At 40.0% G+C, this 19,632-nt stretch overlaps 6 protein-coding genes, 1 long non-coding RNA gene and 1 pseudogene across 10 annotated transcripts; 4 read left to right on the top strand and 4 right to left on the bottom strand.

The window, feature by feature from the left end:
• The first annotated feature begins 774 nt into the window (after positions 1-774).
• LOC148171587 (uncharacterized) lies at positions 775-1,874 on the top strand (annotated as a pseudogene). The gene is made up of 2 exons (XR_015770498.1): positions 775-1,145; positions 1,190-1,874. The product of XR_015770498.1 is annotated as an uncharacterized LOC148171587 (transcript).
• An 886-nt stretch (positions 1,875-2,760) lies between these two features.
• sn (fascin domain-containing protein singed) lies at positions 2,761-10,927 on the top strand. Its single transcript, XM_088042022.1, has 6 exons — positions 2,761-2,930; positions 6,758-6,989; positions 7,408-7,845; positions 7,892-8,125; positions 9,699-10,154; positions 10,205-10,927. Exons 2-6 carry the CDS (start codon positions 6,764-6,766, stop codon positions 10,405-10,407), a joined length of 1,557 nt encoding a protein of 518 aa, XP_087898148.1. The 5' UTR covers positions 2,761-2,930; positions 6,758-6,763; the 3' UTR covers positions 10,408-10,927.
• On the bottom strand, positions 5,400-6,522 carry LOC148171586 (uncharacterized). Its single transcript, XR_015770505.1, has 3 exons — positions 5,732-6,522; positions 5,574-5,637; positions 5,400-5,506 (listed from the first exon to the last, which is right to left on the bottom strand). It is a non-coding gene; the product is annotated as an uncharacterized LOC148171586 (long non-coding RNA).
• Positions 10,917-11,883, bottom strand: LOC148171584 (protein CFAP276). Its single transcript, XM_088042075.1, has 3 exons — positions 11,525-11,883; positions 11,144-11,402; positions 10,917-11,098 (listed from the first exon to the last, which is right to left on the bottom strand). Exons 1-3 carry the CDS (start codon positions 11,707-11,709, stop codon positions 10,958-10,960), a joined length of 585 nt encoding a protein of 194 aa, XP_087898201.1. The 5' UTR covers positions 11,710-11,883; the 3' UTR covers positions 10,917-10,957.
• A 100-nt stretch (positions 11,884-11,983) lies between these two features.
• Positions 11,984-14,099, bottom strand: LOC148171582 (ribosome biogenesis regulatory protein homolog). The gene is made up of 5 exons (XM_088042049.1): positions 13,888-14,099; positions 13,344-13,833; positions 13,040-13,296; positions 12,684-12,857; positions 11,984-12,480 (listed from the first exon to the last, which is right to left on the bottom strand). Exons 1-4 carry the CDS (start codon positions 14,028-14,030, stop codon positions 12,710-12,712), a joined length of 1,038 nt encoding a protein of 345 aa, XP_087898175.1. The 5' UTR covers positions 14,031-14,099; the 3' UTR covers positions 11,984-12,480; positions 12,684-12,709.
• LOC148171583 (uncharacterized) lies at positions 12,274-12,678 on the top strand (the record flags this gene model as incomplete). The annotated part of the gene is given in 1 exon segment (XM_088042332.1): positions 12,274-12,678. A coding segment is annotated over 1 exon segment (405 nt), but the record flags the coding sequence as incomplete, so codon positions are not given.
• A 12-nt stretch (positions 14,100-14,111) lies between the features above and the next one.
• On the top strand, positions 14,112-15,039 carry LOC148171581 (uncharacterized). Its single transcript, XM_088042107.1, has one exon. The coding sequence runs from the start codon at positions 14,276-14,278 to the stop codon at positions 14,453-14,455; it is 180 nt and encodes a 59-aa protein (XP_087898233.1). The 5' UTR covers positions 14,112-14,275; the 3' UTR covers positions 14,456-15,039.
• On the bottom strand, positions 14,453-19,372 carry LOC148171580 (tubulin polyglutamylase ttll-4-like). 3 transcript variants are annotated; one of them, XM_088042009.1, is made up of 11 exons: positions 19,243-19,372; positions 18,210-19,107; positions 17,718-17,845; positions 17,470-17,670; positions 17,211-17,379; positions 17,057-17,162; positions 16,714-16,921; positions 16,536-16,662; positions 15,764-16,487; positions 15,632-15,683; positions 14,453-14,810 (listed from the first exon to the last, which is right to left on the bottom strand). In XM_088042009.1, the coding sequence occupies exons 2-11, from the start codon at positions 19,094-19,096 to the stop codon at positions 14,701-14,703; spliced, it is 2,712 nt and encodes a 903-aa protein (XP_087898135.1). In that variant the 5' UTR covers positions 19,097-19,107; positions 19,243-19,372; the 3' UTR covers positions 14,453-14,700. The 3 variants fall into 3 exon arrangements, with proteins under 3 accessions (XP_087898135.1, XP_087898136.1, XP_087898134.1); XM_088042010.1 differs by having other exon boundaries at positions 17,718-17,836; XM_088042008.1 differs by lacking the exon at positions 15,632-15,683 and having other exon boundaries at positions 17,211-17,670.
• Between the last annotated feature and the right edge of the window lie 260 nt (positions 19,373-19,632).

The raw sequence follows: 19,632 nt of genomic DNA, 5'->3' as shown, positions 1-19,632 counted from the left end.
GCAATTACTGCAGAAGCTTCTACTCATCCTTTTACAAAAATAGTTTAAAAATTCAACCAATTACAACGTTCCATACGACTTAACTTAATGCAAAGAAGAAGAATGTAACCTGAGAGATAAAACTGCACGGTAAATACGTAATTTTATTTTTCCAGCCGGGCAGTCATACTGATCACATTGAAACCACTTTTTTAATATTTTTACATAAAATGTGAGTAAATAGAATAAGGCGAAAGCTGAATTGGCAAAATCTTGTTTGAAAGGATTAACTGAATTTTTGGCAAAAAAGAATAGAAAAAGTAGTTTCTTTACTGGTGAAAAAAGTTCTTAACAATGAGATCTTAGTGTTAAATAATAAATTCCACATAAAAATCATAAACGCTCCGTCTGTTGTAAACCGTGTCCAATTAACAACAAATGCATGTTCAAAACAGATTGAACATAACTGGTCTTTATTATCTGCAAATAACTCCATCCGACTAATTGAAAAGTAACATTACAATTTTATTGATCAGTACCTATTTTACCATCTGTCTGAAAATTTTGCACGGGTTCCTCTTACCCACTTCCGTTAGCAAAATTTACCTAATTAAACCGTTTTTATTACCCGTAAAGTCCCAAAATCCTCCCATATGCGTATTGGTACATATAATTATAATACCAACAATTAATTAACAAAATTAAGCGGTTCGTTTTCCATGTCTGCCTTAATCAGAGTGTGAATTGTTAAGATTCAAAGGAACGGTTACATTCTTATAAACCATTATTTCTTTTATGGTCAGTGATGACGGCGACATGCGATCAAAGATTACAGTTACCCATGAATCCAAAACATTGTCAAATTTCAGAGAAAGTCAAAATGGCAAATTTTTGTCGGGGGGATAGCAAATTGGGAAAAGCTCTACCACGACATAAATTAATGCAGCATCTCCTTTTGTCCGACCTGGGGGCGAAGAAAATCGTGAAAATCACCACAGGAACTCAGACAGACTTCAGAAAACCCACAGCAACCTGCTGCTGTCAAAGAGGACAACCTTCTCCCGATTTCCTCAAGAGACAATCGAACGAAAATTACCAAAGTTTGTTAGCCAGTATCAGGGAAAGAGTCATAAGGGTAGACGAAGAAAGTTGCTGCTCGTGCTCAGGTACTTCAGTTCTCCACTTCTTAAATTTCATCGCCGTGTTTTAGATACTTGGAGCGATGGTAGTACCGGTGACACCGACGTCATCTGCTTCCCGAAAGAAACTCGTACTGCCGTCTCTGTGGTGTTAAATCAGTGCCGCCGCCCCCAAAAACCACGTCAGAACAATCCAACTACAGTTAGTCGTGGTGCATGGCCTGGTGTTGCTGAAAGAATGGATCATGACGGAGAGAAAAGATTAATAAATGCTGATCGCAAAGATAACGCCGGAACTTTCTAAAAATAAATTAGATATAAATTAAATTTTTCTCAATTGGTTTTGTTGGGTGAGCAAGAGGCCCGTGCGCGCACATGAATCGAATTTCTAACCCAAAAAAGACACATATGCAGAAATGGTCTAATTACGCCGGTATCTGATGAGAACGCTGCTTTTAATTTAATTCGTGGGATTAAAGATAGGATATCAGGGCAGTAGCGACGAGATTAATTTAGAGTATTCGATAATTCAGGGACAAATAGAAAAACTAAAAACAAATAAAGACGCAGTGGCGTACGAAACATATTTGATTTCAATGTCTGGGGAACGATATGGAACTTTAAGCATTCAGAGCACGAAGTCTGAAAGTTAAGACTTGGTCAGACTGGTAATGATATGTCAATTATGTTGTATTGCCTTATTAGTTTAACACATGTGCACATGTGTTCGACTAAAAAAGGTGGAGGAACAAAAAAACGTGCACAAAATCTTCATAGATCTACCTGGATATTTCAGCGTCTTATTTTTAAGGTGTTACTCTTTGAGACCATCCGAGATCAATAAATAATTAATTAATTACACGTGCATAATTTCTCGAGCACAACTTCCTCTTTGATTTTTATCCACCGTGATGTAAACAGTTTCTGCATAAATACTGCGTGCAAAAGGAGAGGTATTTTGTGAAGTATTAATTCAAAAATTCCAAACATGTACTTATGAATCTGATAATTCTCGGTATGTTAAAATATTACCTGTTTTTATCTAAGAACTTATGCATCTTAAGTGTCTGCTGTGATGGGTATGCAAAGCTAGTAGATTCAACTGTAAAAGAGTTCAAAAAAATGAAAATTGAAGCAAATCTAAAACTGAAATCGTGAAACAATTTTATTAACTTCTTAATTTGTTATTACAGTAAATACATTGAGTGCAATTATGATATTAAGTACGAATATTCTACCTAGTAATTTTATTTGAATTCTTGAGTAATTTCTTTGAGACAAGTTTTGCCTTTTAGAGTGGACTGATTTTCAGAATAAATATCTGAATGTGTAGCTGGTAAAATTGCTAGTTTTTATGAAGTGAAAGGAACTGAAGACATTAAGCTCAGACAAAAAGACGTTTTTTCTAGTCTCAATATGAGTTATTTACTTCAAAAAAATCGTCTTAAAATAACCAAAAGATCTAATAAGATAATAAGAAGAAACTTCAAGGATCTTATCCCAACAAGCAAGGAAGAGCATAAACTCGAATTTTGCGCTTTTGGTGGAGTCCGTCCCTGCTCTCCTCCTTCATGAATCACATTTCTGCCCCCTGCTGCCGTCTTTCCTATTGTAACACCGGCTTTCCCCCCCACCCCAATATATAAGCTCGCGTTAAGCTGCTCGCCGCAGTTCCATCGCGGTTCTTGCGTGCGTTGGTGAGGTGACAAGTGTCTAACAACCGCAAAAAAAAACAACAAAAACGTTTCTTTTTCAGTGGTAGACCTGTAGTGAGTGTTTTTTCTCTTATTGGATCTCTATTAGAATCTCACGGTATGTGTTTTTTCTGCGCCGCCCCACACTGAGTTTACACCCCCATGAAATAGTTTTCCTCTGGAAAAAATACAGAGAAATTTAATTCCGTCTAGACTATATAAAGAACAAGAAACGATATTACCATAAAAACAATGGTAACTATTTCTTGCAAGAAACACGATCTCCTGGGGATAGTCTAAGCCACGTCTTGAATTTATAATCGGTATTATCCGTTTCGTGAATTTTTAATAAAAAGGAAACGCCCCATCACCGGAAACCGATCGAAAATTTTACCGGTACAGTTTGGAATAAAGTAATTTTGCAACCCCTTGGAAATAAGGTGTGAAGACTGTACCGGAATGTCAGCGGGAAAAAGTCTCTGATTCATGCTTTGGGGATTGGGAATCGAATGTTGCATTCAGTATTGATTTTCGGGTCCACCTGGTGCATTTTCAAGGGAACAGACCTGTCAAGGGCATTCCGTCTTTGAGATAGGTTTGAATTTCTTCAAAAGCAGTGCCAAGCAGTGCCAATTTAAAGCGAAAAAAGTTCCTAACTTGAGGACAATTGAAATAATTCGTATTATACTATGACTCTCTATTTCTTTAATTGTCTGTTATTATTTCTATTTTATGTCAATGCTATTGTTTATTATTGTTGTTTTTTATTCATGGATCTTCATTGTGATCATAACTCTTCTATTTTAATGTATTTTCTTTATTGTATCCTTTTCATAATTTTTTTCTGTCAATGTTGACATTTTGGAAACGTCAAAAACTCCTTAACCTTAACCTGTCAAACGGAACAGGCAGAGCTACCAACTCGTCTCAAATACCGGAGCTTGTTTTGACGCTTCAAATGTTTTTTATACTTGTGTGTACCAATTAACTTCAGAATGAGAAATGATTGGAAAAATTAATGGGACAAATCCACAAATAATAATTACATTATCAAAGCTAATGAACTAGCATACAACAATAGAATTCTAGTCGTAATCATTGATAAATTAATTAACGTAAAATGTCATCAAATAGTCAATTATGTAATTTTATCTAGAGAATGGTGTCACCTATAGTTCATTTTTACGTTGGTTGGCAGCAGTGAAAAACAAAAACGACAGATCGATTGTTTATTCAGTGTTGCCAACGTCAAAATCGAGAGATCATATGCAGTGGTATCAAGGTCAATCTTCAAAAATTCCCTGTAGTTCATACTTATCGCGATGATTAGGTAATATCTGGATTTAAAAATTATTTTTCCCATTAGGATGATTGATGTACGGATTAAATAATTCACTTTTAATCACGATGATTGATCTCTGGATTTAATTTTTTTTCACTTTCGCAATAAAATCTAAAGAATTGTTTATATGCAGTTCCTGCAAAGCTAAAAAGTTGGCTAAAACAGGCGTTCCTTCCTTTACAACTTCCTTAAATTCAATTTAACGCGGTAAGAAAGTACTGTTTCCTGTCGGTTTGCTTAGATAAGCTGAGCAGATTAGATGCAATCCATTAATGGGTGTCTTTCTTTTTACATTTTTGCTTGTTTGTCGTATCAGATTTTCCATAGTACTAGTCTTAACATTTCATTTTCTCTAACTGTAAGTCTTCATGATTAAATCTGCCTTCCGCCGTCACTGCTCTTCTTTTCGCACGAATGTTAAGACCCCAATAAAATCTTATCAGCGATTTCTTCGAGTCTTTATTTGCAGTGCTGTTTATAAGTTATTAATGCGCTCCCATCTTCGATCAAATATCACGTCTTTGACATTTCATGAAGACAATGAGCGTTACCGTACAAATTCAATAGGAGTCAGCCGTGGTGAATCTGCTGGCTCTACTTTCTACATTCAAATTCCACCATATCTGACATTTTGTAAATAACTACATCGAGCCATTGCCAGCTAAAAATGCAAATATCACTCTCCAAACGACGCAAACAACGGTTTTATTCTGCCAAGGATGATATATGCATATACGCATTCCGAATTGTAATAAGAATAGTCCAGGATTGAAGACCCAAAAATAAATTTCGGCTCTTTTTTATTGGCACCATTGAACTTGACCTTTTCGGATCGTTGTCATATGCGAATGAAGTTGTTGCATACGATGACCTTTGACAATTTTCAGGAATACAAGAATCAACTCCTACTCTGATTGATCAGAGATAGTGACCTTGAAGCGCGAAGTCGTTCACCCAAGCACACTGCCAAGCCTGCTATTTTTTTCTGCAACGATGCACCGATAATGACGTCACGAATTGTCGTTCCGTCAATTTAAACGTTAAAAGAGTGATCGTTTCGTTACATCAATTATTGCTTAATTGATCGACGTTTTTATGCCATTTCACCTGAAATAATTGGACGCTTTTTCAAATCACGTGGTCTGTGTAATGGCGATCTTTACGATCACGTGACGCGTCCAATTATGCTTTAGTTTCATTCTTGCTGCAATTTGCAATGTGATAAGGAAACAGCCGATCGTTTTTCTTAGACATCTTCATTTTAGCGGTTTTTCTCTTGTGGTCTCATTCCTGGCTCGTGCAGTTTAAGTTTTTTTGACAAGTAGCCGCCATATTGATTGAAACCACGTGATCTGAAAAATTTTGAAGTTATCATATTATTGCATTGTTACCAACTGCGTGATCACTGCGCACACTTACGGGACCAATCGATACTTCTGGGCAAGTTCCAAGGAATACCAACACAAACATGACAAAGTCTGTCCTAAAAATAAAAAGTTCAATGCTTTTCTGAATATAGGATCAAAGCACATATTTTTAGTATGAGAGTGACGGATGTTGATAAAAGGAGTACTTACTAAACCCAGGAATGTTTATTGTTGTTGCCTTTGAAACTAAATGAAGCGTGACCTCCTGGTCCATAAAAAATTCTTGGAAAATTTAACTAGCAGCGTCATAAAATCCACCAACCATATGTTGTTGATTAGCACATTTAATAACTTCATTTAATGAAATCACAATGCTGAACTTTCTAGTTTCCGTTGGTTGTTTGTACAGATTCAGTTTAAATAGATGTGGGCGTCCTCGACAGACACCCAATTCTATATTTAGCTTGTAGTAACCTTGAACTTGCCCTAAAAGGGACCATTCATTCACAGTTCCCGCCGATTTGCATAACTAATTCAAAAATGGCACGCGTGTTTTCGGAGATTTTTTTTTCTCCCGTGGGAACTGGGCGAAGACCCTAAAAAATTCACGACAAAGATATTCGTGTGACCATAACAATTTTTATCGGCGTTTTCGCTTCTGTTTTGGTCCGTTGCACGCGACTTCCTGTTCTTTTCTAATTAATTTTATTTATTAGAGATGGACCCGTGCCTGGTTTTTGTAAATTGATCGGCGTGGCAACAGTGGTTGATTAAATTCAAAGAACCAGTTCCACGTCCACGAAATTCACTAATTAGGACCCATTTAGTGTAGTTATTAAAAAAATAATGAATTAGATGAGATTTTTGTTTGAAGTTGGTACTCGTGTGAAATTGCGGCAAGTCCGTTCACCCTGCCAGGAAAAAGCATCTGGGGAATGTCAGCCATGTAAAAAGGAAAACTTGCTTTTATTTGGAGCCCCTCGAGTAGAACTACACTTTTGGCGACAAAGAAAGTGAAATCGGCAAATTCAACCGCTTTCTGATTCGCGGTTGGCAGCACTGCGGGACGGAAAACCAAAAATCGGTTTCCTGTTTTCGAAAATTCCCAAAAATTTGTCACCGTGACCATCATTTTAATAATTTTTTAAATGAAGATTTATGACGTTCTTGTCAGGAATGACAGGACGTTGTTAAGTGCAGGTTAGCAGAACGTTGCATTTCTAACTTTTGTTGCAGTTAAGGATGAATGGAATTAACGGCCACCACGCCAATGGAGGCGACTTGAACGGTTGTGGGGACATCATCACTCAGAACCAACTAAAAGGATGCTGGACAATTGGACTCATTAACTCCAAGCACCGGTATCTGACAGCCGAGACGTTCGGATTTAAAATTAACGCCAATGGGGCTTCACTGAAGAAGAAGCAGATTTGGACTCTGGAGCCCGACACTGCCAGCTCTGGAGACAGTAAGGCTTTTAGATTTGTCACTCCTTTCGTTTTATTGCACTTTCTAATAACTGGATTAGACCTCTAAGAAACTTAATTTACATTGGCAAAGGTTTTTCCTAATTTAATTATATAATTAATTCTAATTTATGGAATATTAAATTATCTCTGCAAGCTGGGAACATTTTTTGGGGCCGTAACAAGTCGATTAATCATCATTTCGCGCAGTAAAAAGCGCCAATCACTGCCTCATAAAGCAATATTTCATTAATAACTTTAACGACTGCATTGGAGTACCCAATGGGTACCATCTGTGGCCGCCGCAGCGAATCGCAACAAGCAATAAAGATTAACGCATCACGCCGTAACGACAATGCTCAACATCTCCGACAATAAAAATTCCCTGAAAAGATTTCTCCACGTCTCATCCCATTCCAGGTCTGATCTACTTGCGTTCTCACTTGGACAAGTACCTCGCCGTCGATTCGTTCGGCAACGTGACCTGTGAAAGCGACGAGAAAGAAGCTGGTAGTAAATTCCAAATCAGCGTGGCTGAAGACGGAAGTGGTCGTTGGGCCTTCAAGAACGTGGTGCGGGGATACTTCTTAGGCGCCTCTTCGGACAAACTTACTTGCACTGCCAAAGTTCCAGGAGACCCAGAGTTCTGGCATATCCACCTGGCTGCTCGACCGCAAATGAATCTTCGGTCGATTGGAAGAAAGAGATTCGCGCATTTGTCGGAGAATCTTGATGAGATTCATGTTGATGCTAACATTCCTTGGGGAGAAGACACGTTGTTTACTTTGGAGTTTAGACAGGATGAGTCGGGGAAATACGCGATTCATACGTGTAACAACAAGTATTTGTCTCTAGGAGGTGAGTTGGTGGAGTTAATAGAGTTAGAATGAATGTCTGTTTGAAGGTAAGCTGGTGGAGACCTGCACCAAGGACTGTCTCTTCACCGCGGAGTACCACAGTGGCCAACTAGCGCTACGGGACCGCACCGGCGCTTATCTCAGTCCGATTGGTTCCAAGGCTGTGCTGAAGACACGCTCCAACTCCGTCACAAAAGACGAGCTTTTTTCCCTGGAGGACTCGCTTCCCCAAGCCAGTTTCGTTGCCGCCCTCAACTCGAAGTTCGTCTCCGTTAAGCAAGGTCAGTGAGATTCGTTCTTTAGTACGATGGTATCGAGCGCGTACACGCTGTGCAGATGTTAGCAGCCTGAGGCGACTTTCGGTATTACATTGTACACCTTGACCTCCAATGTGCAAGAATCAGTGCAGGGTTCCGGGCGAAAAAAATTCAAAAGTAGTCGTACGGTATTAGGCCGTATTTAAATAAATACCACCTCTTAATTTTCACGACCTCACTTGGTACCGTTTTGACGAGTTAACGACCCACCTGACGCCAATTGTGTTTACATTTTTTCCCATCCGTCACATGTTTCAACAGATGTCAATAATCCGGTACTGTACGAGTCAATCGTTGCGAAGGTGTTATGATTGGGCCATGTGGGGCTCCACACCCACGTATGCAGACGGCCTTGAACAGGGGTGTTGACTATCGATTGTTTGGTCGTCTCCCCTGTGCCGCGTTGCCGGTTTTCTCTAATTAACCGGGGGATGAGAAAAAATGGAGATGTTGCACCCTAACCATGTTCAACTCCAATTATGTTGTTTTATCGAAAAGAATTGTTTGATTTCTATAAATAAAATGAAGTGGGGAGTTGTGATAAGATGTCGGTTGAAGCGGGCGGAAGTTCTTGAACCCCAGGCGATTAGCTGTATCAGGAGGAAGCAGGGCCGGGCTTTAAGTCTTTCTGAAATCGTTCTAATCAATGTCTCTAAACTCTATCTATTATTCATCGCGTGTTTTGTGGTCTTTCTTTCTTGCTCGACCCGGAAATTAATGACTTCTCATTGTACTTCTGCTTCCTTCTGTTCGACCCTGTTCTTCACCGATCATTTTCCCGTATTGCGCCCGAAGCATACAACTCGCGGATGGCTCCAGCAGGTGTTATTCTGATTGCTCTTTTCTTGCAATTATGCAAAATATATGCTTGAAACATGACGTTGAACTTAACAAACAGGTTGATTGTTTCCGGTAATTCCCGACCATTGCCGTTATCATCTACAGAAAACTGTTATATCGAATTTCCTTTCATGTTTATGTAAATTGCACGCCTTCCTTCCTCCAAGCATCTGCAGAAAGATGTAGTCAAGGTTGTTCTTACTTTTTCCATCGAGACGGTTTTTTATAGTTACGATTGCAAGTGTTTATACAGTTGAAGATGGATTTTTTGCTTCGTTGGTGACTGTAATTGTTTCCGGTTTGTTTTTTTTTATTGTAGGCAAATGTGGATTGTTTCGCGAAGAAAAAAGGAAAGCGGTGGCTTCTCACTGTTTCCATTTATTGATGTTTGGAATGTTGAGACAATTTGCAATGAAACTTGGAATGAATGAACTGCGTTTATTTCTAGACACAACAAATATGAATGGAGCGGTATTTCGAGACCTTAGCTGTCTTTTGTACATTGTCCCATAAATCCCAGCCACAATTCCTTGTATTCCAGATAAACCAGTTGCTAGTAACACTTCTCCGGTTAATTAGCGTAAATTAATTACTTATTAACACGCATGTGTACATATCGCGCTTAATTAACCATCCTCAAGTATTTTCGTCTCATCCTCCACGCTCTGTTACCCACTTCACTCCTGTATTTTTCCAGGAGTGGACGTCACCGCTAATCAAGATGAGATTTCCGACCATGAAACCTTCCAACTGGAATTCGACTGGAGCACTAAGAGATGGTACATCCGCACCATGCAAGACAAATATTGGACTTTGGAAACCGGTGGTGGCATTCAAGCAGCTGGTGATAAACGCTCTTCAAACGCTTTGTTTGATTTAGCGTGGCAGAACGATGGATCGGTCGCTTTCAGAGCTAATAACGGCCGGTACGTGATTACGAAAAGATCGGGACATTTGTATGCCACCGCGGATAACATCGATGAGAATTGCAAGTACTTTTTCTATCTGGTGAACAGGCCGATCTTGGTGTTGAAAAGTGAACAAGGATTTGTGGGATACAAGTCGGCGAGTAGTCCCAAATTGGAGTGCAATAAAGCGACGTATGAGACGATTCAAGTGGAGAGGGGCGAGAAGGGAGTTGTGCATTTTAAAGGTGGGTTGAATTTTTTCATGTTTGTTCATTTTAAAAACATTTTTTTCTAGGTCAGAACAGCAAGTACTGGCACGTGGACAGTGAGGGCGTCACGGCCGACTCTGACACCCCCGAAGCGTTTTACTTGGAATTGCGCGAGCCAACACGCCTTTGCATCAAAACTGCCGCCGGAAATTACCTAACAGCAGGGAAAAATGGCTGTTTCCGTTTGGGTGATTCTTCAATCGAGAATGCCACCCAATGGGAATACTAATCACTTTTTTGCTTTGTTATTTTTAGTGAGTTTTGAGATTCTATTTATTGTATTTATGTTAATTTTTAAATGTGCTCCTATTATTTTAAGAATTAATGTGATGACAACGTCAACTTGTCTCAGTTAAGTACTGTGAGAAACTAGCCAATAATCCAACCAACTGCCAAAATGTATGGCCTTCACACCAATGGTACTGAATTTTGATGCTTTTACATGTATGGTAGTGTTTTCTATATTGTATATACTGATTTTTGTTTCGAGTTCGTACTTATAAGGAACAATTGATGTTGTACTGTAATCGACACTGTCAAGTGTTTACCAGGTAATGCATTTAACGTAAATTTTAGTGTCCGAGCTCAAAGTACCGGTTATTTTTACATATCTTAGGTAAGCGAGCTGGATTTTTACCAAACGATGGTTCATGTACTTTTATAATAGCTGTAGCAATATAAGGGCCCGCCCTCCATTTTCCAATGTATATCTTTTTGTATATGTAAAACTTAATAAAAGATTAATCGACTCCCAAATTTAATCAAACTAAACAAACTACTTAATACTGGTAGAGCAACCCATCGGAGTCTTGCCGCGAATACCCCGCGTTAGTCTGAGGAGAATGATGCGAAGAATTCATTAACTTGACATTACTAGGATGGCGGCGCTCACGAAGCCCACTCACGATGACAGGATGACCCTAAAAAACTTCTAAGATCACAGAACGTAACGAAACAAAACGTACTTCGTTGAGTCGGAAAGGTAGATGATAAGAGTTCGGTAACCCAACTCCAGAGCCCGAAATCTTTTGCTTCAGAGCCACAATTTTCGCTCGAGCCTCCAGCGAAGATTTTAAGTCTGATGTGTTGCGCAGTCTTCGCCAGGTAGAAGTCCCCATGGTTTCGAGCTGCAAGTACGTGTCTATAGTGTCGGGGAAGATTGCCAAAGAGTGGTCGTAAGGGGAGTCCAGAACGAAATCCAGGTCATCTTGGGGAATCAAATGGCTGCAAAGTTCAATGTGTGAAATGGTGGAGGCGCCGGGTCAGAAATGATAATACCCCAGAAAAATAAAAAAAAAATGAGACTATAGATAAAATGTACTTGTATTGATTAATTATCGGCTCACCTGAAGGGTTTGAAGAACGCGTATCTTCGCGCACTGGCCAGCGTATGGTGCGCGTGCATGCGTTCATATGGCGGCAAAGCGTTTTTAGAATTCTTCCATTCTTCGGAATTGGGGACATCTAAAGGCTTTAGAAAAACTCCTTCGTTTTCCAAATCGGGAACACAACCACTGTTTCGTACGTTCATCCCGGCAGAACAAGAAGTTGCACGTCATAATTTAGTGGAATTAGTAAATGAGAGTCGGTTACTATGGTGATTTGAAATTAATTGTCATAGTTTGTCATTCGGCCGCAATCAATACGAAATTTTAGTCAATGATGGAGTCACCAACGGTCGGAGGAAAGAAAATTTTAGATGTTTACGACGAGGAGTTCAGGACTAACATGGAAATCGCTAAGAATTTATTGGAGTCGGTTCAGCACCCTAGAGGTAACCTGCAGGATTAAATTAAATGACGAAGTTTGTATGGAAATCAATATATTGTTATGTTAGTTTTACATCGACTCGACAATAATAACTTCACATTATTGTTGGGAATCTATAATGTGAGGTGTAGCTAATAAACGTAGCTCCTCCTCTTCGCGTCATTGTCAACCAATCTGGGATGTACACGTGAATGAAACCACATTACTATTGGCAGGCTGTGAGGTCACGTTGAGAATCAGTCTTGTTTACTAACCACACCTCTTCCACAATTCCTCTCCATTATTTAAAATGGAAGAAATACGAGCAATATATACACAGTGACCGATTATATACAATCTCATTACAGACAAAGACATATGCAAAAAGTGGATTTTGAAATTACGATCGTTGAAAGCCACTGATGTGACAGTAAAGAGGAACCGAAACAGTTTCTTCAAGTACTTCCTGCAAGTTCTTCACAAAGCAGTCCAAACAGATGACGTTCTCGGCTCTTCTCCACTCGATGATAATGTATAAAGGTCAAACTCTTAACTGCAAAAATAATAATTAAATAACAATTTTAAGGCGGGAGCCAAAGACGAAAGAACTTTTACATGTCGGTGGTCTGCGGATAAAAGGACGTACGTCGCGGCTAAGCCGCTACCGGGACAAGGAACACTGGTTTACATGGCCGTATCGAAAGATCCTAGCTTGGGATGGGAAAAACAAGGAGAAACAACTTATATTTAACTCACCTCTAAATTATAGATACAAAACTAACTTAACGTCGCTTCCTACCGCCGGCAACTTTCCCTTTTCGGGGTCGATTTGCATTCTTCGGTTTCTTTTTTCCGGCGCCTCCACCACTACTACTGTGAGACTTCCGCGACCGCTTCGGTCGTTGCGAGGAGCTCTTCTCTTCCGATCGCCTACAAAAAAAAACAGTCATGAGTATGTTATCAGAAGTAATACATTTCATTTCAAATTATCAACTTTATGACTAAACATTAAGTAATTTAACCTCAGTGTGTCGTCCAGTTCAAAGCAAATTGCCAGTCATTCAAATTCGATGTTAAAAAAGAGCAAATTGATATCAATAAAAAATACTTACTGAATCTGTTCTTCGTTGATTTGTCGAGCCACGGCTTTTTGAACGTTAATCTTCGGCCGTTTATTTAACACAGATTCTATGATGTCTAAACTGGCCGACTTTTCGTCGCTTCCAGAAATAGGAGGCAATTTTCGCTTCCTCGTAGCTCCCGGCGTAATGGCGGCAACTCCTCTTGCTTCTTTTTCTTTAGGAAGTTTCTCTTGAAACTTGCCAAGACTTGCCGTTGACGATTTCGCCACTGTTACCGCAGTTTGCAACTAAAACTCATTGTAAGTCTTGTTTTAACTTGTTTTATGATACACACCTCTTTAGCAGAAGACACATCTGGGTTAGTTAGTCCAAACCTTGGAACTTTCACATTTTTGGCTTTTGCAATGTTCCGCAGCCTTTGTAGCTCATTCTTGGCGACTCTTTCACTCTTTGCTTCGACTTTCTTAGCAAATTGGTCTTCCATAGGGTTTGCATTTTGGGGGACTTCTAAAACCCAGTCTTTGTCTTTTTGGGCTGCTGCACGTTTGAAACCATAAAGTGGGATCCACTTCTTGAGTTGTTCATCCCAGGAGAGTTTGCTCTTCTTTTTTTTGACGATTCCTTTGGTTTTGGCAAACTGTTCCCATTTTGTCAGCGCTCGGGGTTTAGGGACAGGTTTACCCCGTGGTAACCTGAACTTTGGCTTGGGCAGTTTAACAACTATAGCTTCATCAACTCTCTCAGTTGGTAGCTCCCAGATTTGATTGAAGAGTATTTGAGTGTTATCTCGCGTTAATTTTAATAGATAGTCGTTTGTAGCACGTCTGAAAAATTATACAAGTTAGAACAAGCGTGGAAGAATAACCTCAATGACTCACCTAAATGCGTTGGAATCGAGGGGATTAGAATCTATAGCTAATAAGGCACCAACGTCTATATCAATAAACTTGTTAACTTCCACTGATTTGTATTTTTCGGCCTCTTTGGCCGATTTTTCTAAAACATCTTTTACAACATCCATGTTGTTTTATGTTCTAGAGATCTAACCTCACTTTAGGAAAACGGTTACACGTGGAAACAAAAGTTACTAGAAACGGTTGGCAGCACTGGTTGTCAACCTAGAAATTGTCAACAACGTCATTTCAAAAATGAGCCAGTACAAATTATCACGTATTTGTTTTAGTTCTCCAAATTTTGACGTTTAAACAGCAGTGAGTCTTCGTTAATTTTAGTTTTAATTCAGCGAAGTCATTAAATGGCGATAAAATGGCCCTTGCAGAATCCTTGATGTTTTTATTAAAACTGGGCTATTCCCTCCGCTTGAAAGTGCCCCTCTTCATCGTGTTCTTGTGCTTCTTGTTGGACATTCGAATGCAGTTAAATGTGACCGTGCAAAGGATAGATATCCCCCAAAATGAGCCCCCCGAGGCTGACGAAAATCAGTGATGTTTTACATAAATAGTTTATTTTGACTAAAATACATAAGTCATCAATAAAAAAACTTAAAAACACATGAATTTGCTGTAAATGCAAATGTAAATGGAATATTTGAACGACAATTTAACAAATTCAAACACCTTATAAATTTGGCAGTTAAATGCTGGTGTTCCATCTCATTCACATCAAGAACCAATTCAACTGATCGACTTAGTAAAAAAAAGTACAATGATACACAACGGAATTAATTAGTACTAGGGGTGGTTTCGATTGTTACTTCTTGCAGAATTTCGGCTAGCGGACGACTCTGGCCTTCCTTCGACGGCCGAAGACTCACACATCCAGGGGTCGTACTCGGCGAGTTCTAAAAGAGAAATAATAAACACATGGCGAATTTGCAGGGGAAGTACACCGACTATTGCTAGGCTCGTGCTGAATTAGACAGTTAGAAACATCTTGTTGAAGCGGAATTATGTACTACTAAAATTCTAGGCGACATTCCAATTATAGCGGTTTAATATTCGCTTTGTCCTTTTGAAGTACCGCAAAATATTGCTAATAATAGACTAATCAATAAAAACTTTAATAGGCTATTACGTGTTTGTTCTAAATTTTGAAGTTACAGCCAAGAGTGCGAAATGCCAAAAAGATTCTGGTAGCTTCACGTTACCAAAAATGACCTGAAAAGTTGGACACATACAAAAACAAAACTACTTATGAGAACAAATAAAACAAAATCTGCCGTTTTTCAGATTTCTATATTTACAGGTGACGAAAACTTAATAATTTAATCAAATGAAACAAAATTAACCTAATCACGTCGATTATACAACAATTTGAGCACTTTGAAGTCATTTTTTTCCATCGCCAGGCTGAAAAACAGAATTCTTTGCATTATTGGTGTGTGAAAAAACTCCTCTTATTCGAAATTTGAGGCTCTATTAATGACAATAGAGGTAATTCACGAATACGAGAAATAGGCGGCCAAAAAAGTGTTTTTCTGGTGTTCAAAACGTACACTCCTAACTGAAAAGACAGAGACTAGGGCCCTACAGTTGTCTAAACACAAATTAGTTCTAAGTCCTACCTATTAGTATGTTTAATCTATGACTGTCTAAGGCTATCGTTCCATCAGCTGGGGTGATTAGTATAAAACCACAAAACAGATACGACCCAAAAACTTACTGCGACATTGGGAACAAACACTTTGCAGTGTCGCCAACACGAAATTTCTCGCCTTTGTCGTAGTATCAAAATAAAAAATAAAATTAAATATCCCAGAAAGCCCACAACCAACACTCACACAAATTGACCTACCTTGGCAACTGTGCTTTGCGGAGCGACTTTTAAGTGCACTTTTTCGGCGCACCGCGCCTTCAACAACTCGATCCCCGCCTGTCTGTTCTTCTCGAATTTCCATTCCCATGCGTCAAACAGCCTGTTGTAGTACCTAACTTCCATGAAGTTAAGATACTTGAAGGTCTGCGCCGTCGGGAAAATCCGTTCAAATCGCCCTTTCACAGTCATCTCGTCTTCAGCCTGTGTCAGCTTCCTGATGTCGTCTCCAGTTAATTCCGCTAAGATGTCTTGTAAATAATCCTGTCGGCACTCGTACTGTTGGAACAGTACGTGTTTTTCTCGTTCTTTCTTCGTTAAAGCGGTCGTGTAAAGCTTTGGTTCGAAACATTGGGGGCTTTCGCGGACGGTTTGGGAAAGTCTGGGTGGAAAATGGAATTGGGCGAGGTCAAAAAGCATTTGGACTAGAGGACCTTTGACGTGGGCGTCCAACGGACTGGAACTATGCAAACTTGGCGAAATATTCACTTCTAAAAGCCAAGGCTTTAGATTTTCGTCGAGGAGGACGTCGACACCGAACAGTTCGTAACAGTTGTAACGACTTAACATGTTTTCTTCGCATAGCTGGTGGATCGGGGCTTCACCGGAAATGATTGTTTTGATCACTAATGACTGCAGGTTCCTCCATAAGGCTTTGGTGTCTACGCCTTGCTTCGACATGTACTCCAACAGCTTTGTTATAGTCCTAACAAAAAAACATTGAAATTCCAGATTGTGCAGTTGCGATCTTTACCATTTGTGCCCCTGACAAGCGTTGGCGTCCTCATTGGCTGTGTATTGGCTGGAAAGTTTGTTGATACTGTAATTCGTTAAATGCACGTATCGGTCTTTGAGATCTTTCGCATCCCCGCTGTATTTGGCTGAAAATAGTGGTGTTAAACGGTCCTGGGGCTCAAGAAGAAGAGTCTTACCACTTGCAAACCTCGCTAAGCCGTCTGGATACAAGTATATACGTAGAGGGTTAAAACTAGTTACCAGAACATACAGTCTGAGATCAAACTTGCTCCCGTTTATCAGGTACGGATTTGAAATGTATTTTTGCACAACCAGCGACATCTTCTTCGGTAGTTGAGACCACTTGTTTATCACTTTGATGCCTGTGCCCCGCGCCGACGCCGGCTGAAACGAAGAAACCAAATGTGTTATTAACAAGCAGCGTCGTGTTATAATTAGACGTTTTGCTCTTAATAATGAATCTATTTTTAAGAATTTTACACCACTTAAGTGCACAGTTTCATGCTCTTATTTTCTCACCGGTTTGATGATCCAGGCCTCGCCGCCTCCATTCTTGTATTCCCAATTCTGCTTGAGTATCTTGAGTTCCTGAGGTAGAACGAAAGTTTGTGGAATAAACCCGAACCTAAAACCGTCATTGCAACACCCTTCTGATCAACACCGCTATAATTACTCTCTATATCCGTATTTATTGATGAGTCTTTGGAAGTTGCGCCAGAGCCGATCTTTTCGGCCCAGTTGGAAGGTACCAGGGAAGTGATTGAGTTTCTGAGTTTCTTTCAGTGTTTTGAACATCGGCGATTTCATGTGTTTGCCCCACGTCCCAAGCCACTGATTCGATTCTAAAAGCAACAACAGTGAAGAGGTTCGTTTGGTAAGTCGAGGGACAGAGGAAGGAGTAAGGAAAAGGGGCACACCTCGAGTGAACTCACTTCTCACCAGCGCGAAACCGGAATTCGTCAAAGTTTTCCGAACAAGCACTGGAGTTATCGTGCTGAGCTTCCATTTGAAGTGGTTGCGACCTGCGGGAACTTTGAAAGGGACTTCCGCGTCGTGGGTGCTGAAGCGGATGTACGGCGGGATGTAGGGGAAGAGACTCGGGCGGATGGGCCATGCCGACACGTCGCCACCACCTAAAAAATTAAAGTTTCACTGGAAACTTTGTTTTTTCGGAACTTACTTGGCTGCACGTGTATAACCTGGTCCTCCGACTCCGCCTCTACAGCTTCGCTGAGACTCTCCGAGTCGTCGTCTCCGTTGAGTTCTTCGGTACCTTCAGGTTCGCTCTCGTCAGAACCGCTGTAATCACTGGCGGCCATCAACAAGATCAAATCATTTCAAAATTCCACGTGAAACTATTCGGGAAAGTCGGCGCGAAACTATTCCAAACATTCGCGCAAAATGAGTAAGAACAACTTAAAAATAGACGTTCTATAGACAAAGCGCTCCGATTAAGTGAGAATCGTAAATCACTCACTTAATAGGCTGGCAGTCTTCCTGAGTTTCGAAATTGGGTGGAAAATATTTGAAGAAATTGGAATGGGAGAAACGCGCCGTCAGTGATAAAACAGGAGAAATTGGCAAAAGAAAAGTCGATTTCTGATGTTTGTTTTTGTTTGGAAATCGCCCAAATTAGCCAAAAAAAAAATTAAACACACAATTTCATTCTTACCTCTCCGCGAAGTCGGAGACTTTGGTGGTGGTCGCCTTGGGGGCCGGTAGCTTCCCTTTTTTCATCCGATTTACGTTAATTTTCTTCGTTTTGATGGCGAGTTTCTTGGGCCGAGGCGCAATTTCGCTCTGACTAATACAAAAAATGTCCGATTTTGAGCCAATGCTTTTATACCCATATTCGTACAACTCTGGAAGCTTGAAATTCGCTTCTTGTTTTTTGGGAGCATCGCCGTGGACCGGAATGGATTTCATCTGTTTGGGGGCATCGCCTTCAGTTTTCAGTGTGCTTTTCCACGTCGCTATTCTCTCTCTAACCGCCTCAATCTCCTTCAAATACCGCTCATGGAAATTCGAAGTATCACGAATTTTATCAAAATACGTGCTCGTATCAAAACTCAAATGATTGTCATAGCAGTAGGGCTGTTTTTGATCTCTTGCTTGAGGCTTCTTCGTAAAATTATGTTTCGATTTTTCGTATTTAAAGACTTCTAAGAAGTCTCCTTGCTTCATTTTTAGCGGCGGCTCATAATTTTTGTCAGTTGGTAGAATTTTTGAAGTTTGGCAGTTGTTTGTGATGTATGAAGTTGGCAATTCACACAGCTGACTTGATCGAATGTGGCGGTAGTTTTCTTTGGGGGTTCCGTACCAAAAGTCTTTATCATAGTCGAGTTCCAAATCCATATTCTCGTATTCTTGACTCCGCGTGTACTTCTTAGGAGACAGACTCTTCATATCTTTGCATTTTCTTCGGCACTCGTTGTTCGTTTCGCTTTTTGATCGGTGTCTCGGGGAGTTTCTCTCGCAAGTGGGGCACCAACTCGAATACGAATATTTACAGAACTTCTCGTCACAAGGGGGGTTGTAGTTTAAATGGCAATCTCCCATCCTCCACTGTTCTAAAACCACATAACCTTACTAAAAAAACACGAAAGCCTAAAAAACGCATGCAAGTTCATTCACAAAACGAGATTCCACCCAAAGAAATGAGAAAAATTAAATCCAAAATGGTGTTTTTACAAGTGTGCACGTACCTTTAAATCCGTTGCAGCCGAATTCCGGTTACAGTTTCAGGGAAAATTCAACACAGAGTTGGGAAAACACACACATACCTATTTCGAGAAAATCAATAAAATTCAATTAGCATTTTCTTTGGGAAATTGCCATTAAAAGATCTCAAGACAGACCGACGAACCGTACCATTTTCGCCCGCGTGTAGTTCACAATTGCCTCTAGTTCAGAAGTACGCATCTGTTATCATCTTTGTCGCACAACGTGGGAGCCCCGCCTTTAACCCCCAGTCGTACGTCCGTGATTGAACCGAAAACTTTTAAAAATGGAGGAATTAAATCATCTTGATGGAGATCTGCCGCCTTTAATTTTATTCAAAATGAGACAAAAAAATCAATAAATCCTAGTCCTAC

The sequence above is a fragment of the Gnatocerus cornutus genome, chromosome 7 (genome assembly GCF_029298725.1).
Source record: "Gnatocerus cornutus isolate USDA-ARS CGAHR chromosome 7, icGnaCorn1.1, whole genome shotgun sequence".
Taxonomy (NCBI): domain Eukaryota; kingdom Metazoa; phylum Arthropoda; class Insecta; order Coleoptera; family Tenebrionidae; genus Gnatocerus; species Gnatocerus cornutus.
Note: the sequence above shows the minus strand (reverse complement) of the source record. Positions and strands in the feature narration are given on the sequence as shown.

Bases quoted from the DNA above. Each gene is read 5' to 3' on its own strand.
- sn (XM_088042022.1), top strand. From the start codon at position 6,764: ATGAATGGAATTAACGGCCACCACGCCAATGGAGGCGACTTGAACGGT. The intron at 8,126-9,698 runs GTCAGTGAGATT...GTATTTTTCCAG, and splicing joins GTTCGTCTCCGTTAAGCAAG to GAGTGGACGTCACCGCTAAT. The intron at 10,155-10,204 runs GTGGGTTGAATT...ATTTTTTTCTAG, and splicing joins GGGAGTTGTGCATTTTAAAG to GTCAGAACAGCAAGTACTGG.
- LOC148171584 (XM_088042075.1), bottom strand. From the start codon at position 11,709: ATGAACGTACGAAACAGTGGTTGTGTTCCCGATTTGGAAAACGAAGGA. The intron at 11,403-11,524 runs GTGAGCCGATAA...TGAACTTTGCAG, and splicing joins GCGTTCTTCAAACCCTTCAG to CCATTTGATTCCCCAAGATG. The intron at 11,099-11,143 runs GTACGTTTTGTT...GAAGTTTTTTAG, and splicing joins TACCTTTCCGACTCAACGAA to GGTCATCCTGTCATCGTGAG.
- LOC148171582 (XM_088042049.1), bottom strand. From the start codon at position 14,030: ATGGATGTTGTAAAAGATGTTTTAGAAAAATCGGCCAAAGAGGCCGAA. The intron at 13,297-13,343 runs GTGTGTATCATA...AATGAGTTTTAG, and splicing joins ATGTGTCTTCTGCTAAAGAG to TTGCAAACTGCGGTAACAGT. The intron at 12,858-13,039 runs GTAAGTATTTTT...TTTTTTTTGTAG, and splicing joins ATCAACGAAGAACAGATTCA to GCGATCGGAAGAGAAGAGCT.
- LOC148171581 (XM_088042107.1), top strand. From the start codon at position 14,276: ATGGCCCTTGCAGAATCCTTGATGTTTTTATTAAAACTGGGCTATTCC.
- LOC148171580 (XM_088042008.1), bottom strand. From the start codon at position 19,096: ATGGGAGATTGCCATTTAAACTACAACCCCCCTTGTGACGAGAAGTTC. The intron at 17,163-17,210 runs GTAATTATAGCG...TGACGGTTTTAG, and splicing joins AATAAATACGGATATAGAGA to GTTCGGGTTTATTCCACAAA. The intron at 16,488-16,535 runs GTAAAGATCGCA...TTTTTTTGTTAG, and splicing joins GCTTGTCAGGGGCACAAATG to GACTATAACAAAGCTGTTGG.